Consider the following 21,046-nt stretch of genomic DNA (forward strand, 5'->3'; position numbering starts at 1 on the left):
TTTCTTTAAACAAAGAACAACTTGTAAAATAAGGGAATTTTTCTGACTATAAGCCTACCAAAGTAGGTTAATGTGTCTCCTTTAAAAACAGGATTGTAGATGTCTCTGTTCCAAAATGGTTCAAATATTGATACTGAATAGGTGAATAAAGTATTTTCAGCCACTAGGACTCTTCCATATGTTGAGTCCCAGCACAACTTATAAAATGCTTGACTGATTTGAACCTAATAGCACTTCTGTATACTCCTGAGGATGTGTTATACCAATAGCAGCTTGCAAAAAACTTTTTTGTTGTATTTATTAATACAATATTAATATTAATACTATCTGTTTTAAACCTGATGGGAATTGCATTTGGAATAGCCAGTTAAGGTTTGTGAACCAAAAAATAAAAATTACTTTTGGATACACAGTACTGGGTTTTGTAAATGAAGTTAAGTATAATTATAGATTTTTTCCCATTTTTTTCCCATTTTCCCATTTTTGCCAGCTTAAGTGGAATTTTATGTGATTAATAGTCAGTAATGCTTCATATGGGATCTTCTGTGAAATTGTGGTTTGTCAGCCCATTATGAGTTTCATACAAGGCTCTGCTAACTCCAGTTTAGGTAGAAGCAATCCTTAGAATGCAGTCAGGCTTTTGTTCCCCTTTCCAGATTAATTTTGGTAGGACTGTAATGAGAAATTCTCTCCCAATGCCAAACTTAGCTGAAACAAAAAGATAATAGCCTGCTCAGCGTAAATGGTACAAAATGAAAATTCTGTTTGACAGTGAAATCAGTTACACTGGTTACACTACAGATGAAATTCAAGCTCAGGAAATTCAGTAAGAGGATGTCACTTTTTTTATGGGCTTCATGTTAATACTTTTTTATTACTGAAAGAAGATGCCATCATTTATTATTCGAGAAACCCTATTTGTAGGTAGAAGCAGATTAAAACAAATTAAAGGTTCCTGTTTTGTTTGCCATGGGGAACATTTGTCATACTGCCTTAAAGGACTGATGGGAGGTGATGCAATTAAAAGATAACTTGCAGATACTTTATCAGCAAATGCAAAGAATTTAGAAGAAAAAGGTTAACCTTTAAATTTACATTGCTAATAATACTCTTTATTATAATTATAATATCGATATTGCAGAGGATAGTTGGCTTTCTGATTGTCAGCTTAGAAATATTCAGGTACTTTGGCTGTTGCATCTAGTAGTGTTGCATAAAGCATTAAACTTCTTTATGGGAGTTAAAATTACAAGCTACAGATTTTCACTCTCTAAGGGAATAGCTTTTGATTTTTAGAAATAAATTGGCAAAACAGATCTGAATTAAATCAGCAGATATATTTTCACTGGACTGCCAGATGTAAGGAACAATTGTTTTTTGCAGTTGACTTAAAGCAGTATTTAATGACTAACTACTGATAAGAGATATTATGATTGTTGTTTCCAAAACTGTCCTTAAGGACATGTCAGTACCTTTAGTAAATCCTTATTTTAATTATTCTCCTTCAGCAACCAGTTTGCCACAGAATGCTGTTGATCCTATCCATGGGGAAAGCTACTATAGAAGCATATTAATTACTAAGAATAGTAATTAATAATAATTGAAGATAACAATCTAATCAATAACTGCTCTTTTACACCAGTGAATGAAGCAAAAGTAGATTTTGCTGAAGCTTCAAAATTTTCTCCACTCCTTCAGCAAAAATAGATAACATATGTATGCATGTAGCATATTGAAGTAGTACTGAGTATCACTTCAATGTTGTGTTCTTGTTTCAAAAGCATTAAGAATTATGAATCTAACATTGATATCAAAATAAGAGGCATGGCAATGTTATAAAAATTACTCTTCTTTTACTGACTGTGTATATATATAATAAAGTACAGAAATTGTTCTAAATATATATGTACAATTTTCATTCACAGATAATTCGAAAAGTAGATAAACAAACGGCATTATTGGATGCAGATGATCCAGTATCACAGCTCCATAAGTGTGCATTTTACCTTAAAGACACTGAGAGAATGTATTTGTGCCTTTCCCAAGAGAGAATAATCCAATTTCAAGTAAGTTGTTTAATACTATTTCAACAGATGAGAAGTGTAATTGCAAAGTTTTCCAAAATATCCCCAAAATACCTATGAATGCCATTTTTGCAGTAGCTTTTGAATTTGAGTCTAATACTTTGTTTTGAAAAGGGAAGATGGAAAGCAACAAATTGATATCTGTGCCTTTTCCAAATCTATTTTTCTTTCCTTATCATGTTTTTCCATGTCTGTTTGGAAAATGAATTCTGGTTTCTCCAGTGGAGAAAAAGGAAACACTAGAAACTTGTGCATGTGATCATGATAGTGTGGCTTAACATGTTGACATATGCCAGTGGAGCTGTACCACTTATTTGTGTGTCCCTTTCTAGGTTACAGCAAATAGGAAATGATAGCGTTGATAAGTCTTGTTTCAAGATGAGCTCATCAGAGCTGCCATGTGTTGCTCTTGGCTAAGAGTGTAAACATAGGCAGCTGTGGCAGTTGCCCACAGTAACTTGAAAAGCCACAGAAATTAGATTTGTCCATAAAGAATATAAATGTCTCAGAAATATTTTGTTTCTCCAGCAGGTGGAGAAAAACATTGAGTTTTAGTCTCTTGTATGTTAGCATGCCTGTAGCACTTTCACATGGTAATTCCTACCAGACCAACAAGGACCCTGAGCTTGGGTCAACTGTTCATAGCATGGTGCTGAAAACAACAAGGTGGTGGGTTCAGTCTCTGAACATGCTGAGTCTTTACTTGAGTTGGACTTGATGACCCTTGTAGGTCACTTACCACTCAGAATATTTTGTTACTCTGAGGACTTTGACCAAGTTCAGGACTACCCAAGTATTGCAATTTTCTTTAAATATTTTGGAGGCAGCTCAAATAACAAAGGGTGTTGAGAGATAATGCTGTTCTCCAGGAAGATGGCCATGCTTGAGAAAGATTCAGGACTTGGAACAGCTGTACCTTCTTGGGTAAGAGAAGTAGAGGTAGGAAATTAGAAGCTAACATTTAAGATGTCCTTTATTTTAATGGAAGGGGCAGAAGGCTTGGTAAAGAGTCAATTCAATTCTGTCCTGAATTGGAACAATGGAAAGAGAATATGAGAAGCTTTGTTCCTATTTCAGTAAAAGTACTAGTGACCTGTGGTTCAGAAGGGACTAGATCTATTGTTTCTACCCATGGTACACAGCAGAAATACATATCTGTCAATATATGTTCTTGTAAAGTAGAATGGACTATCATTAAGAAGAGAAAGCTGTGAAATGTGAACAACAATAACTCAGGATCAGCCTGCTATTTAATCATTTTTAGAGTACTGTATGGGAAGCACTGAATGAAGAAACAATTCTGGCTTCTCTGACAGCTGCCTTAGCTCAGCATCCTGGAATCACCTGTGGGACTATCAGGATGTCCTACCACTCTTCAGTTTCAGTAGCATTCACGGAGCCCAGTCTGATAAGAGCTCTGAACTTTCTACATGGGTAGGAGTTAGATAAAAGGACACTCCCTATCCTGAATTCTATTCGTGGAATAGGTACCTACTGCTTATACCTATTGAATAAAATCTGGTAACTTGCACATCAGACGGTTACCATGCATTGATAGATGAAATCACAATGGAAGATAAACTCTTTCTGTCAATGTCAGGAGAGAAATCCTGTTTTATCTGGGTTATTTTGGATCAGAAGACAAAGACAGGGAAACTACATGTGTATACTGTTCCTATAGTAGGAATTTAGACAAATTGTGGTCACTGTTGAAAAAAAAAAATAAACAGCCAAAAAAATCTCAAAATAACAATAATAACAGCAGCCCCCCAAAATTCTGAAACTCTAGGATGACAAGTCTCTCTTGGATGAATAGAAATAGCCTTATATAGAGACCATAGAGGCTTTGAGCAAAGAGGCTTTAAAAAGTCTGCAGGTGAGCATGAGCCTTGAAATTCAGTTGCTGAAGCACCAGCCAGATCTCTTTCAAAACATGCATGTATTCTGGAGCATGGAGAGAGGATATAAATCATGCCTTACTGGATCAGAGCATAGTCCATGTCTGTGTCTAGTCTACCAGAAGCAGCAGGAGTTGATGCTTACAGGAAGCAGGTGGATCTGGTTGTGTTTTGCAGTCCAGTGTGGTTGTACTCTGTCAGCATCCAGACTTCCTGTACCAGGTGTTAAATGCTGCATTCCTGACTCTTATCTTTTAGTGTCATTTTGTAGATATGTAAATTAGTTTGATTACTTTAGAATGTGCAGATGTTCCTTTTCTTCAGTAATCTGTGGCAGAAAGTTCAAGGTTTCCTGTTCCCTGTGTAGTAAATGTATGCTGTGTTTGTTTTGAGTGATGTAACAATTTCTGTGAGTGATGCCTACTTCCAGTTCTGCAGTATTTACTGAGCACCAGTTCTGCATTCACTTAGACATCAACATCTTAATTTCTTCTCTCCTAGTTGGAAAAACAGTGTCTTCTCCATTTCTTTTCATAAGTTCAGCACCCCTTGGTGATTTTAGTTGCCCTTTCTGTCCTTTCTCTTGTTTTTTCTCCATGACTTTTTTAGATAGGGAGACCACAGCTGCACCCAGTATTACAGAATTAGTTGAACAAGGAATTTACACTGGCAAAATAGTACGAGAAAGCTTGTTCTCAGCACTTTTTTCTAATGGTATCCAACATTGTGTTGTCACTCACAGCTGCCACTGCACATCAAGGAGGTGGTTTCAGAAAACTGTCAGTGACAACCCTAGGATCCCAAGTTGTAACTTCTGCCTCCAGTTGAAGCCAGACAGTACATGAGTACTAAGCGTGATGTTAAGGCATTTTCATTTTCTAGTGCCACCTGTTGAGAAAATTTCGTTTAGAAAGGAATGGTGAGAAATATCCCTAGAGCCATATTTGGAAGTGACAAGGAAGAATGCTTCTCTAAAAGAGGAATTGAAAACTTTTAAACATTTCTGTAACAGATGGAGTAATGTGTTACTGAAATGATTCTCGATGTAACATGATTTTGAGAACAAATTCTGTGGCATTTGCCTTCCACATCATAGAATTAGGAAATGTGGAAAAAATCAGTCAAGGATCTTTTACAGGGTTGTTCATTTTTTCATATCCGTGATTTTATTTGTAATGACTCAAAGTGTATCGTTCCATGCCAACAAGAATTGCAATCAGCCCATAGGAAATATGTCATGCTTCAAAATAGTGTACAACAATTTCTACAGAACAGCTCCTCTTTTGAAGGTGGGCTAGTAATTCAGAATCTGCATATGTTTCTGATGGAAATTTAATTTGGGCATCTTGTGTTTGGAAAGGTATGTAGTTACTATCCATGCCACACACTTCCCTTACCAGCTGTTTTCAGTGTTTTTTATGTGATCATACCAGAATGGAGAGTCCACATGAAAATGCAGATTTGTTCTTTAACATCTGATATGGACAGTTCATGGTAATTGAAGTTTATCTGCCAATTTGAAGAGTGAAGGTTATGGTTGCATACCAATATATCCTTAAAGCTTAATGGATGGAAAGAGAATCTAGTTATTAGAAATTTTTATCCCATTTTCTTCTGTGTTTAACCTATACGCAGTTTTCTTGTGAGTTGCTAGGTGGTGAAATTGTTCAGAGAGGCTTCTGTTGCCGTAAAAAAACATTTGTGCATTTTCTATGTATCTATGTATACGAGGTAAGCACTAGATGACTTTTGAGGTCCCTTCCAATGCAAGCCATTCTGTGATTTCCATTATTCTAATTTGTAAGACTGTCATTTCAGCTTCTCTCATATGTCCTTGCACACTGAAATATAAGATTGTGTTTTTCCATCATTTTGTGGAGGGTGAAGAACTCTAAAAAGAAAAAAAAAATCTTCAGCAGATAAAAAAACATAACTACTGAAAAGTATTCCACTTCAGTCTATAGCTGTTGTAGATATTTTTGCCTTAAGAAAAGATCTGTTTTAAAGCAACTACTTCTAGTTGATGTAGGTTTTTTGTTCATGCCTATTAAATAACATTAGAACAGGTTGGAGAAGTGACAGTGTTCTTGGTGAGAACTTACGGTGTTCTCACAAATACTAGTTTTCCGGTAGTTTTTCCGAAATGTGAAGAGGGTTTCTCTAGGTCATTTTTAATAGGAAAACATAAGGAAACGTGGTTTTGAAATAACAGGCATTATTACTGACTGAATTGGTTTTTAGGTCTGTGACTTGACAGATGTGTACAGATCAGATTTTAAACTTTTCTTTCTCTCTTAAGGCCACTCCATGCCCAAAAGAACCAAATAAAGAAATGATTAATGATGGAGCTTCTTGGACAATCATTAGCACAGACAAAGCAGAATATACATTTTATGAGGGGATGGGTCCAGTCCATGCTCCAGTGACACCTGTGCCTGTCGTGGAAAGTCTTCAAGTAAGTTGGTAGTTTGTTTTAATAAACTGTTTTATGTGAGATTATTTTTGCATTACTCATTTAACCTTCATGGTACCCTTGTGAAATACTGCTGGAAAACAGTCTTAATAGCTTTATAAATAATAAAATTACTGTGTTGTAATAATTTTTCTTATTTACATTTCAGAATACATGAGCCCATCCATCATAGGAATAATACTAATATTATTGTATACAATTAGAATTTTATTTCTGAAAGTACCGTTATTGCGATATCCTTAGGACTTCTGTTTGCTTATTTAGAAATTGTTTTTGGTTCTTGCAAATTACAGATCAAAGAGAACCGTGCTAAAAAATCCCCCCAGCATTTGGCAGAGGAAAAACTTAAAGCTCGCCTTTTTCTAAAAGATTTTGTTCTCTCTTTTCAAAGCCTTGTTGACATCTATTCTAAGTGGCCACTATCAAAACTTGTAAATTCCTTCATCATATCAAATTAATTGGCAGTACCTTTTAGATGTGGTACTTCTTTATACTTCAGTTCTGTACTTTGTGTTTGTGTTTTGGTTTTGTCCAGCTGATAAAAACAGCACTGTTTAAAGTTCTTATCTTCATGTGAAGATTTTGTTTGTGACTTTTTTGGTTGGTGGAATTTTTTTGTTTCTTGGGGTTTTTCATTTGTTTCGTTTTTTCCTGATGGGAGAATGTTTGTTTGTTTATTCTTAATAATACATATTTTGGGGGGGATTTTCTTCTTTTTCTATTTACTTTGTTTCCAGTTGAATGGTGGTGGGGATGTAGCAATGTTGGAACTTACAGGACAGAATTTCACTCCAAATTTACGTGTCTGGTTTGGGGATGTGGAAGCTGAAACGATGTACAGGTACAATATTTTCTATTACATTTGTGGTATTTATGTTTTACTGGGTGCTTTGAATACCGTATACTTGTGTACACACTCAAGTGTACACTTCTCTGCACTGCAGAAAGAGGTTTTGGAGTCCTGGTTGCCAGGATGGGTTAGCAATGAGGCCTGGCAGCAGGGAGACCAAACTGCATCCAGCTGGTCAAAAGATCTCTCCCACTGCAGTCAGCACTGGTGCAGCCTCACCACGAGCACTGCTTGCTGTTCTGGGCTCAGTTTAAGAAGGATGTTCAGGTACCAGAATATGGCCGGTGAAGGGCTGGAAGGTCCTAGGAGTTGCAGCTGAGGACTTTGGGCTTGGTTTAGAGAAAAGGAGGCTAAGAGGTGACCTCATTGCTCTCTGCAGCTTCCTGAGGAGGGGAAGTAGAGAGGGAGGTTCTGAGCTCTGCTTCCTTCTATCCTGTGCCAGGACACGTGGGAATGGTTCAGAGCTGCGCCAGGGAAGATTTAGACTGGACATTGGGCAACATTTCTTCACTGAGGAGGTGGTCAGACACTAGAACAGGCTTTCTAGAGAGGCGGTTGATGCCCCAAGCCTCTCTGTGTTTAACCAAATCAAGGGCACTGCACTTTAGTAATATGATTGTAACTTTTGGTCAGCCCTGAAGTGGTCAGTGTGTGTGCGCTAGTTGAATATTGTAGGTCCCTTCCCACAGAACTGTTCTGTTCTATTGAGTTCTTTCAACTTAAGTGCATTGTACTCAGTTGACTCTCCTGTTTTTCAGATGTGCAGAGAGCATGCTTTGTGTTGTTCCAGACATTTCTGCATTTCGAGAGGGTTGGAGGTGGGTCCGACAGCCAGTCCAGGTTCCAGTAACTTTGGTCCGTAACGATGGCATAATTTACTCCACCAGCCTTACCTTTACATACACACCGGAACCAGGGCCACGGCCACACTGCAGTGCTGCTGGAGCAATCCTCAGAGCCAACTCAAGCCTCATGGCTTCCAGTGAAACAAACACAAACAGTGAGGGAAGTTACACAAGCGTCAGCACAAACCCCACCAATGTCACATCATCTACGGCAACTGTAGTTTCCTAACTACTGTTGTTTGTCTGGACTTTAATTGACTTCTCGTGCTACATTCAAGAGAACTGAACAATTTTTGTGGTTTCATGGGAAAACACTTTTTCATTTTAGGTGATATGATTTGAACCTTGTTACCTGCAAGTGCTGATCTTAAAAACAGAAGCCACAATAAAAAAAGAAAAAACCAACATCCGAAACATAAGAACTTTATTGAAAATCTATTTTTCAGCTGTGTTTTTTTTAGTGGGCAAGAAACAAAAATGTGGCTGGGATACATGTTGAGCAAACTAGAAAACATGAACACAACATAGTTTTTATGGACCAAGGAACTTGTATAAGCTTTAGTATAAAAGGTACATTTTCACCATACCTTTTTTGTATCACAACATATAGTACACTTTTGTTACCAAATAGTTTATATTTTTTTTTTCTCTGAGCTTTTGCTCTGAAGTATATTCAGGTTCCAAGCCTGACCATGCTTGTATAATCTAATTACCATACTCTTCCAGTTTTAAAAAAAAATATATATATTTTTGGTCTGTGGCTGGAACTGTTCCTTTTTTTAAACTGAAGTCTTGTGACTTTTTATGAACTGAAATTGTTTTTATTTCAGCAAGTAGAACCTTGTAAAGGCCAGCATATTTTTTTTAAGATTATATGAAGTCTGTGCAAAAGCTTTAAAAAATGCCTCTGCCTTGCCTGCAATACATGCAATGTATGTTAACTTTAGTGCTCTGTTTTCAGTCATTGTTAATAGTTATTTCTGTTTTTCTTTTTTAAATATGTATTTATAGTGATAATTCATGAGGTTCTAACATTACATGAGTTTTTTTCCTAAAAGTGGCATCTCAAACAGTCATATTAATGATTGTTCATGTCACGGGCATACGTTGGTGTTTTTGAAGGGTTGTTACTGGGTTACTCCCCCTCTTCTTTGCTCAGTCATATTGCATCTGAAAATGTTTCAGGATCTGTTCAGGTTTTTCTAATCTTGTACATAATTTGTATTAAGTGTAAGTTAAATGTTTTATTTCAAAAGTGGAATGTTCCCAATGACTTCATTTGGCAGCATGTCTTCTGTCTTGTTGGCATGTAACTAAAGTACCATGAGAAGTATGTGCTACAAATGGGATTGGTAGGTGATGCCCTTCATCACTTAAAAATCACAAGCAGCATGTTTTTCTTCATACTGTTCAGTAAATTAGGCCAGACTTTTGTGTAACACTTGTATTGAGAACGTGCTTTCATTGTGAAGTGATCATACAGTAATAACTAGAAGTAAATTTTATTACTTAGAAATGGGCAAATAGGAAATCATAAAAGCACTATGAAGATGTCAACTCCTCCCATCCTTGTTTCCTGTGGGTTTCCCTTTCCCTGCCAACAGCTTGTGCAACATTCAAGTCTTCTCTCCAGCATAAATTCAAGGCTCATTTGCACTTTGACTTTGTTGGTTGTTGCATTTGTTTTTCATTTTGACTTTACCATGTTTTGTCCCTCCTTGTAGACCTGCCTGCTTCATTTGTATTTGAAAGCATACCCCAGTAGTTCACTTGTAGTCACAGAGCTAGGCATAGACTTGTAGGACAAGTTCTGACAGCGTGATCTTTCTCTTTAAAAGCCAAAATTTCATGGTGTGTTCAGCCTTTTCTATACCCTGAAGCAAAAGTCACAACTGCTGTGTAAATGTGAACCTGTGGTTTCCTACAGTGCATTGCTTACAAGCTTACCTGTTGCCCATTTTCATAGGGTTTTTATTTCTGACCACTTATTCCAGTTTCAACACCCACCACCATTTTAAGGCATCGATTCTGCACCATATTTGTGTACTCTGACGCTCCATTCTACTTGTTTGCTTTAGTGCTCCGTTGTATGTGTAAAAAGTATGTGTTTAAAGGAAGAAATTGGTTATAAAGTATATTTAGCAAATAGTAAAGTCAGTGCCACTATCCTCCTGAAATGTGCTTGTATTCCACCACAGGCCTTCATACTCGTTATTCTGTATTATGAAACGTGTTCCTGGTAGTCCGATGCTGGTTCCTAGCACTAGTGAATGCTGCCTCACCTCATCTCCATTTCAGTGACCAAGGGCAGGATTCATTGTGGCCTTATCTCTGTTTTAAACTGTTTACTGGCATTTACTTGCAAATCTGTTTACCTTTGTATGTGTTGTAACATTTTGGTTTTTTGTGTTGTGGCAGGAATTGTTTCACAGTGTTTTTGTTAGAAGCACATAAATATCTTACAGTACAGCTTAGTTCAAGAGCCACAGATTTTCATCGCTAATTAGACTGAGAATTAAAATAAACAAGATACATATATCAGATTGAGGGTATTCAAGAATCCATGATAGACACACAGCAGGCAAACCGTAACAAGCCTTTTAACCTTCAAAGACTATTTAAAATAGCTTTTCAGAACTTGACACGTGCTTTTATACTCATTGTTTTAAATTTTTTACATATAAATGCAATACTTTTTATATTCAGTTTCTTTACATGCGGTAATTTTGCCCAATAGATATAATATCCCTTGACTTGTAAAGATTTAGCTTAATATCTGCTGTTCTACACACTACAGCCAAGTGGGTGAAAAAAGAGCCTATTCTGCTTACAAGACCATTTTAAACCACATGTTTTCATTTGGCTTGTGGGTCTCTTGTTGCCAGTAGTTATTCTGTAGTACAGAAATGGTCTTCCAGGTCCTTACTGTTGTTAGTACGTCCAATTGTTCAGATATATTATCTTCCTGAACTTCTTTTCTGTGGGGTAATATTGTTACATATATTGGCCTTGTGAGCTGTTAACAATTTTCATTATATTAACAATATCTCAAGATTTTGATAAAACTACTTATAGAGTGTTTCAGTATGAAACTCTTATAACTGTTCAAGTCTAGCTGTAAGTCTGCTGTTAATTCTGTATACATAGAAATTGAGTCTGTGTTCAGAATGTTGTTATAGTTCCAACTATAGGAAGAAGAAGCAAAGTGAGTGCTCTAATTTAGCTATGCCTTTTCTTGTTTTCTGTTAATTGGAACAGCGTTTCAGAATTCAACACTAGCATAGTCTTTAATAATCTGCTGCTGATGTTTTTTCCTAATTATTTGCCTTGAGGGCGTCCCACAACTCTGTTAGTAATGGTATTCTGTACTTGTTTTCATTGCACAGACTTATAAAATCAGAATGGTTACCTGAAAAGACATTAACTCAAGACATAAATTGATGAATTCCCCATATAGAAAATACTAATGCCTAGTGAATCAAATTATCTATTGGAAGTAAGTTACCCACTTGTGGATTACATGACTTCATAGAGATGTCCATCTTGAAACTAAGATGCTCTTCAATTATTAACCATATTTACTTTCTTTCAAAAGCAGCTGTGTTTATGAGTACTGAACAAATGTGTATACTTTCCTGTGCCAGACTTTTGACTTTGTTTTCAAGCACTGTACTGTGGGATTGAGTGGCAGCTTTGTTAGAAAAAGAAGTATATTAGGGTTTCTACTTAACCCTTTTAGGACTGAACAATTTCTTCCCTTTAGAAGCTGTAAAATAAATGAGCAGTTCTAACTTCATATACATTCTGTCTGTGTTCAGCACTGCATTTGCCTCATCTGGAGGTGCTATGCTAATGTCATTTTTTAAAATCCTGTAGCATGTGTATACATTCAGTCTTAAAAGGGTTATTTTTACAAACTGTGCACCTGTAAAGTTTCTTAGCAATAAAGGTAGAAAAACGAGCAAGTTTTTACCATAATTTTGTAGAATTAATTGCTCAGTTCCATATTTCATCAAGAAAACCCCTGCAATATGGGCAGTTTTGAGGATTAAATAAAAGTGAAATGTAAACCACATAAGTGTTCTTGTCAAGTGTACTCTGTGTGTGTATGTGCATAAACTATTGGGTTTCATTTTTTTCTACAAGGCTAAAGATAAAATGCCATGTTACTGTTGCTGTGACAAACGTAATTGAGCATCTGTATGATGATACAAAAGTACTTACGATTTGAACAGGTGTTGAAACTTGCCACATTTGTTGGTTTTTTTCATTGTTGACCAAGGAATATGGGTTTGTTTTTTGTTTGTTTCGTTTGTTTTGTTATTTTTTCCCCCTAAATGAACAGTGAGGTCATCTATGGAACCAGAACAGCACAAAAGAAGACCCGCCCTGGGAGTGAAAAGTCATCAGTACTTGTGAGGCTGTGCGCACTGGACTCCACTTAAATGGGATATGGAATGTCCACCCAAAAATCTATCAGTTTCATTTTTGCTTGTATTATTGCTGAAGTTAGATAAGAAACTGTTTTTTAATAATGTGTAAAAAAAAAAAAAGTTTCACTTTTTTATATAATTTATTAAATAAGAAAAAATGAACTGTGTTTAATTGTTTAACTTTAGCAACTTCATTTTTGCAACTAGTGCACCTGACTCCTTTTAATCTTATTCTTAGTTGCAGAATGTCTGACATTTCATTCAGTTGGTTGATAACTAGAGCCAGAAATTCAGCAAATTAGCTTATTTCTTGTTTTGACAGAATAGTAGGATTGTAAGTAACAGCTAGAAATCATACACTCTCAATTTGCAAGCACAAGTGACACAGTCACATCAAAAAAGTTTTTGAGATGGGACGTGGAGATGGCAGAGAGGGAATATAGAATAGTAGAAACCTGCCAATACTAACTTGTGTTGTATTAAACTGATTGAAGAACTACAGGTTTGCCTGTAAGACTGTGGAGGGGCTAAAAGTGGTTCTTAAGTAGGAGAGGCAAGAACAACAACAGAAACAACAACAACAAAAAAATCACGGGCTTTAAAGAAGGATTACAGGTCTTACTGAAACATCTGCAAGGTGTTTGCCATTAAGACACATAAAAATAGAAACTCAACAGTTGTAGAACTTCTGTAATTTGAAATAGGGACAGTATGGACATTATGTCTCAAAGTTATTCCCAAGACCCTTCAGTCATTTTCTGAAATGATAAGTTGATTCTTCTGGAACAGAGTAGAAATTAGATCTGAGGTTTTTGCAAAGAGAATGGTCACTTGCTAAATTTTAATGTTGGTGTCATTGGAAGAAATCACATGGGATGCAGCTGGTCTTAGATGAAGAACTATGGATAGAAAAAAATCTCCAGCTAAGCCTTGGCAATTACTATATAGGTAGTCTCAATAATGAATCCTAGTAGGATCCAGAGAAGATTAAAAGGAGAGTGATGTGAAATAACTGGGCTAGAGGAAAGGATTCGTTTCGTCTTTACATGTAATATGTGCCATTTCAGAACTACTGAACTTGGTCAAGTAGTTGTCCTTTCACAGTGCCCTGTTTACATTGGAGTTGCATGCTCCTGAGCAGAGTAGAAAAAACAGTGCTCAGTTTCTCTGTAAAGGATATTTATTTCTGATATCTCGTAGCACAAGCTTACTGTTAGATCTAAAGCATTAGGAGTTATAGCCCATGTTACTTAAAAATATTTCTGTTTTGAATATAGACTTTAATGATGCATGCTAAAGTGAGAGAAATTGAGAAAGTCTTGATTCTTTGTAGACACAAACTTGGAAGTTAACTACCTGAGAAAGATCTGATAAAATCTTTTGAATTTGACATCTTTCAGGTTCTGCATCTCCTTCGAGTATGGAAAGGAATGGTTAAAAGTTGGATTTTGTCTGTTCTGTGTGCTATTGCCTTTGTATTCTAGTCTCAGTTCCCTTATTTTTCATGTGTATATTTCCAGATCCTTAATTACGTTTGTTTTTCTCAGAATGTGTAAATTTTGCTGCATAATTTAGGAGAGGAGTTGATTTTAAGTAAGTGAACTCCAACTTTTGAGACTACACACTGGCATCTCTTGGTGCAGTTTCTACTGCTGGACTGCGGGTGGGGAGAAAGAAATGTTAGTTTATTGTATTTTAAGCTGCTTGTAGATACATGGAGTAGAAGATTCTATAGACCTGGCCCTAAAGATCTACAGGTTTTTAGTTCAGGGTGGCACAATTTAGAACCATGTAAAGTTGTAAATCCTTTGAATTTAGAAAACCTTTGCTTTTTATTTATCTTTTAATTATATTTTGTCGTGTTGCCTCCTCATCTATGTTCATTTAAACCTTCAGTCTTCTGTTGTTCTGTTTGCTGATTTGTTCACAAAAAAAGCATTCCCACTCTTGGGGAAAAATATAAAAAACCACTCACACTTTTTGGGAAACTTTTCCACCTCTGAAGCCCGATGGGTGCGTTCACAGGCAAGATGAGGCCTTGTGCTATTGTAGGTACTTCTGTGCCCTACCTCCATCTCATCTTTCTCCTTTAACTTCTCTGAGCAACTTGACTTTGAAGCCTTTGGCATTTACAGCTAGTAGCAACTGCATTCACCTGTTCATTGCTATACCAGCATCACAATTAAATAAATTGCCGTCTATTGGCCATCCTTTAGAGAAGAAAGGATTTTGATACAGGAGCCACAGCCTTGCATCCGTACTATCAAAATCCTTCCAAGAGCATCATAGTTCTGTTTGGAGAATAACTTCAACAATTAGATAAAAGATAGAAGCACAGATCTATGCATACTATGTTTTCTGTCTTGAAATTGTCTGTTTTAACAGCCAGCTGGTGATAAACATAAATTTAGTTCTTCAAATCTCCAAGTGAGTTTAGGGGACTTTTTTTTATGAGAAAGTTTGTTCTAGTGTTTCTTCTTGATTTTGATAATTCTAATAACATTGTACACAATCTATTTAAAATCCTGCCAAGGTATCTGCTGTGAAATGGGATGTGATCCTGAGATCCACGTTGGTGCTGTCATTACATGTAAAATGTGACAGCAGTGCCTTCTAACTTCATTGGTCTCTGTCCAAGTATCTGCGTGATACTTGTGTATGTGCAGTGTAGTTGCAGAGTTTAGTTCAGGGCAAACTAGAAATACTTCTTTATCTGCATAAGCATGTCTTGTGCAGCACCATGTAGATATACATACATACAAAAAAATCCAGACACAAATGTTTGGTTTGTGTCTTGTTAGCCGTATTTTATTACTTTGTTGCTCTTTGGTCTCTGTTAGCTGTGCTTCAAATTCCATTTCAGTTCTTTCACTGCCAACAGTTTTTCTTTGTGCAAATTGGGAAAGGCAGTGGAGGATTCATAGTGATTGAATTTACTGCCTTAAAAAATGTAACTGGAAATTCTCCAAAAATATGAGAGACCTAGATTTTAACATGAAAGAAATCTCTAGATTAGGAAGTAGCATATCTGATTTTTAGTGTCCTCATCTTAGTTATAAGGCAAAGTGTTTCTACGCTGTGCCTTTGAAAAAAAGAATTTTAAATTTCTTGCACTGTTTAGTGTAGTTCTGTGCAATTCATTGTTTGCCAGATTCGGAAAACAAGCACTTGAGTGTACAGACAGAGCTGACTGCAGAGCTGCATCTTGATGTCAGTGCAGTTTCTAACACAGCACCTGCTGCTTTTAGGAGAGGAGGTGAGTGGTCCCATTGTTCTTTACCCTCCCTGCTCTGGAGCTGCAGCCTGGCCTTTCCAGCTTTGTGGTGAGGTGAGTACTTGCTAAGGTGGCACAGGCTGGCAGTGTGCTGGAATGCAAAGCAGGATGCCTTAGGAAACCATAAAAAGAAAAAATCTTATATTGACCAAAGAGACAACTAACACAATATTCTCAACAAAAGAGGAGTTTGGTTTATTTTTGTTCCACATGGAAATGTCTTGTGGATGTGCTGGAGATTACTAACCAGTTACTAGAAATTTCAGAAGAGAGATCCAAGAAAAGGAAACAATTCTTGAAGGATCTGGCTGGGATTAATCTTTGGGCTTGTGTATCTGCCTTGACAGTCCTGCTGCTGCTCCACACTGCTTTTTACAGCATTCCAGGACTTAAGGACCCATCTGGGTTTTAGACTGTGCTTGAAGTGGTAACCTCAGGCATGAGACTGATGTTATGTCATCCCAGTTTCACACATGCAGAAAGCTTTCGATTTCTAAATCAATTCTTTGTTAAGCAGCTTTACCTTGGAGATTTAATAGACATACAAATCAAACTGTGGTTTGAAAAAATTGTTTATTCTTCATTTAATTTAGAATTAATGTTGATAAGGAAAATTCCTTATTTTGCAATGATAAATGCAATTGGTGAGTGTTTAGACTTTCAAATACAGCTCCACTTTTGGCCAAGGTTCATTTTTCAGATTAATAACAATTTTGTGCTATTTATTCAAAGAAAAAAACCCTAATCTGATTTTTATTGTTGTTCTCTATTTCTGCCTTCAGATACCTTGGCTCTTGAGCTGTCATGAGCCATGTGTGTTTTATCCTAAAACTTATGATCATAAGTGTCTTTATACCCTGGACGTCTTCCAGATCTAGAGCTTGAAATAATAAATTTTTATAAAATTCTATTTTTGCACAACTTTTTACTGTCAGCTTACAAGTAAACTTAGAAAATGGATAGAAAATAGATAGAAAATAGATACTGGCTGCCAAGATAAATGTGTTAAATTAGAAAACAATTTCAGCTCCTCTCACTGAATTTTAGGATGGAGAAACAATAAACTGGGCTTACTACCTACGTGGGGTTGTCTTCACATCAAGGAGAAAATTGAAATACGTCATGCAGTCATACCTTTTAAAAATTACATGATGATCTCTGCAGCATGTTTTTTCATCCACCTTGAGGGATACAGGTATGAAATATGGTAGAGTTTTGCCATTCATCTGCAGGAATCTGAAAAACTTCTATTAATCATTAATAGAAATTAATCTATTAATTTCTCTAGAGATTTATGCTTTCCTTGTTTCAATAAAGAATAGTTCCTAGGTGTTGATAAAGCATTAGACCAGAGAGACTGTCAAGTCTGTCTCCCATCTTAACCTTTAGTGAATACATCTTACCTGGACAGGAGCAAACTGAGGTTTAAATCTCATTTCTGAGGTAGAAAGAACTAAAATCTTATTCTCTCACCTTAAATCAGAATTTCTCTCTTGGGTAGTAAGAGCTTTCTTCCTGCCAGAAAAAAAAAAAAAATTAACTGTGACTGGCTTATCCCCATCAAAAAATTTCTGTTGAGTAGTTTAATAGGAAAACTCCTGAAGAACTTTCACTTCACCTAATTTCTCAGCTGGAGTTGAACTGTGAAGTTCTTCAAGGAGTGAATTATATTCCTGAGAGGGAGAAATATTAATTATTTGGTGTGTACAAATGAAAAGTCGTGTTACATGAGGATGCTGAAGAACCATTACCTTTAGGTCCCCAATACGGATCTGGACGTGGCAGACCTTAAGCAAAAATTCAAGGGATAAGAGAGTATTTGTGTATAAGGGAAAATGGGAACTACTGGACTTCAAGTTGTAGCTGCTGCCTGGAAATCCCCTGTTTTGGCAATTGTTGGATGAGGAATATGCCAGTGATGTGCTGGGTTTCTGCTTGGTCAGGCACCTGAGTCAGTCTGGTAATTGGCTGAGCTTTTGAATGGAGAGATGCAGGAATCTCAGCTTGGAGGCAGAGCTAAGAGTTCATTAGGAAAGAACTGTTTCCTTGTAAATTATACAAACACTCCACTGCCTTACTACAGCACTACACCTATTCTGCCTGCTTGAAATGACTTGAAAAATAAAAATAAGCGAAGCCTGAACGTTGGCTGGTCCAATGGACTCTGCTTCTGTAGCCTTCCAAGCCCCACCCTCACCATAGATGGGTGTTTGGGGTTAGAATAAAGTCCTGATGGACACACCCAGAGTAGGATTCTGGGCAGATGTATTTGTGACTAGTGTGGACAAACACTTGAAAACAAATACACAATTTCTTCTTGGATACTCAGAGAAAAGGGGAGCTGTGCTTTATGGATATAGTCGTTTACACTTGCAATAGAATCTACAAATGTAAGCCCAAGATTGTTTGCAGAGCTGCTGTTTGGGAACAAGCAGGGTTGCATGGCACTGACCTAGACTGAGTTTGAAGTAGAACTAGCTAATAAATGTGTACAAGGTTTCCAGATCATCAGCAGCAGCACAGGTATTGTGCACCTTTATTTGCACTATTTCTTGCAAGATAGAGCTATTCCTTTTTGAACATTTCTGCTGCAGGTGTGAACTACCTCAGCCACTCACCCACACTAAAAGACTTTAAATGTCTGCATTTTAGGGTAAATTCTCCAACACAGATGCAATCTCTGTATTTAATAGCCTCCTGCTTCACCAGGTGTTAAAATTTTTCGTCTCTTGCTTTGCTGCCTAAACCTTCACCCTCCTTAACAATACATATGTATGTGCTGTCACTTCTTCCTTGCAATGGACTACAGAGTGAAATTAGAAAATATATTTGTAACTCTTATTTTCAGTGTCTCCAGTGGGCTGCTCCTAACAGGTAATTAGCTCTCACATCTCACTTCACCCCACAGAAAGAGCTGAAGGGCCAAATGCAAGAAACAGAAATGTGCAAGATGCTCCAACAAATGTGAACTGTAATTTGTCAGCGCAGACATGGAAATCCTGAAATATTAATAAAATTAACCTTTTAAATTTGATGAAGCTGAACACAATACATCAGGAGAAGCAATCAAAAATTACTTTTGTTTCCTGGATACGAAAAAACCAGTAGTTTTGTTGGCGACCTGTGTATGAGATACTCCCCGAGGAAAAGGGGAATTGCTGGAATTAGAGATCAGTCAGGAGGTGAAAGAGGAAGATTCATGTTAAAGATGTGAAATGAAGTAGAGGGACATCAAGCCAGATGTAAAATTTTGCAGTATTAAAAAAAAAAAAAAAAAAAAAAAAGGTGGGTGTAAATTTACTTGGTCATGTAACTAAAAAGCAGGTGTTCCCCAGCGTGGCTCCTTCAAAGGCTGATAGCTGCGATAACTGATCACACAGGTGGAGAGACTCCCACAGACACAGCAAAGTGTTCAAAAGCACTTGCACAAATAATGTTTCTCCAGAGAGGACCAAGGACAAATGTAAGTAAATAACAATTCTTGGCACACAAGTAGAGCCTGAAGTTGCACAGATGGCTGCATCTGAGCCCACAGGCGCATGGAAATAATGTCAAAGTTCTTCAGTTTGTTTTGTGTGTTAGTAGATTAGAAAACGTTATTCAAACTACATTTGGAGGAAGCACAGGCAGAACATGAATCAGTTATAAAATTGCATTTTGGTAAGTTTATATTAATTTAGAAATGTTACTTTTGGTAGAGTTAGGAGAATAATTGGATCCTCAAGGCATTGTAGCCTAAGCAGACACATAGGTTTGGAAATTATTATCTAGCGAAGCCAGATGATAGCACCGAGATGCACTACAGACTGCTGCTGTCAGTCCCCAAAGTAAGGGCACAGGAGCTCTGTGGTGAAAAAAAGCTTTAGAAAAGTGAGCTGGAGGTGAGTCAATACCTGTTTCCTTCTAGCAGACAGTACTTTTAAACTTCATTTACAGGATGCTAGTGAAGAGTAGCCTGTTTCAGTTATTGGTAACTATTAAATGCAAACACTGCAGTTTGGGGAGGGGTTTGGTTGTGGGTTTTTTTGGTTTCTTTTTAAAATAATCTTGCTTCATTAGATAGTTTTTTTTTCTGCTTACCTGACTGTAACTGTTTTTTATGGTTTGTGAAGCCTTTGTCATTCCTACTCTGTCTGATGGAGTATCATGTCCCTGGAGGCTGCCTCCCACCATGACAGTGGTAGCAGAGGTGAGCTCTGTGTTGGCTGGTGCACAAGAAGTGGAGGAGCAGCTCTCAGCAGGTGCCATGGATGTGCAGGGTGCTGGGCACTGGGCTTTGGGACAGAGGAGCACAGGTTGTGTTCTCTCAGCCTGTCAGGTCAGCTGGACTAGAGCATAGTGACACCTTGGCAGTGCAGTTTGAACTCCTCAGGTGAGAGATGCCCAACTTGTGCTGCTGCCAGCAGGTCTGTATCAGTATCAGATAAAGCTGCAGCTTCTCCATGGCCAGGAGCTCTTCCTCTGGCTCCTGTGCTTGGGTCACAAGGCTGAGACCCTCAGCTCTGCCTGCCTGCTCTGTCCCACTGACAGGATCCCTCAGCTGCAAAACCCTATACAAAGCCTGTAGAAAAGAAATTAATTCCAGTGTACTTGTTATCTCGTCAAACCTTCACTTTCCACCTTGCCTAAAATGAGTGCTTTTCTACCAAGAATGAAGTTTGATTTTCCTTCCATCTCGCTGCCTGGAGAAACCTTTGACTGCCCCCTTGCCCACTAGGTGCCTCCTTCCCATATAGGGAACATCTGCCTTTTCTTTTACTTTCAGAAGCAGAATCCCAAATTAGTAAGTGTTTGCAATAATCTTCTCTCTCCACAGACCAAGATAATGTTCTTTCATCCTCACTATGACATTTGTCCCTCAAAATCTTCCCCATTCAGCTTCCATTCCATTCCTGCCCCAGCCCTGTGTTTGGGCCCTGCAGAGCAGTTTCAAGGGCATCAGATTCAGCTTTGATTTCAATCACTATCTTCCTAAACACTCTTCTGCCAGTCTTATTAATGTCTAACAGATCTCACAAAAGCAGTGTCAGACAAAGCTGTGCACCTGCAGCTTGCTTGCTCTCCCATCTCTACACAGCCTCTGTCATTGGAGGCATCTTAGTCTTGACCTCAGTGTGTAGCAGAGGAAGTCTATGCTGGTTTTAATAAATATTTGACAAATCAGTGTAGTAGAGGCTGGATGTTAATAA

The 21,046-nt window shown here is 37.4% G+C and overlaps 1 protein-coding gene across 8 annotated transcripts in view; it reads left to right on the forward strand.

Annotated features, from left to right (window-relative positions):
* Positions 1-9,096, forward strand: part of RBPJ (recombination signal binding protein for immunoglobulin kappa J region) — a 143,842-nt gene extending 134,746 nt beyond the window's left edge. For all 8 annotated transcript variants that reach the window (XM_088163234.1, XM_088163236.1, XM_014891484.2 and 5 more), the window contains 4 exons: positions 1,926-2,066; positions 6,282-6,437; positions 7,193-7,296; positions 8,064-9,096. In XM_088163234.1, the coding sequence (XP_088019360.1) occupies positions 1,926-2,066; positions 6,282-6,437; positions 7,193-7,296; positions 8,064-8,379 (717 nt within the window). In that variant the 3' untranslated portion in view covers positions 8,380-9,096. The remainder of the gene's footprint in view (positions 1-1,925; positions 2,067-6,281; positions 6,438-7,192; positions 7,297-8,063) is intronic.
* Positions 9,097-21,046: the final 11,950 nt, after the last annotated feature.

Source organism: Sturnus vulgaris, chromosome 4, assembly GCF_052056855.1.
Source record: "Sturnus vulgaris isolate bStuVul1 chromosome 4, bStuVul1.hap1, whole genome shotgun sequence".
Classification (NCBI taxonomy): Eukaryota; Metazoa; Chordata; class Aves; order Passeriformes; family Sturnidae; genus Sturnus; species Sturnus vulgaris.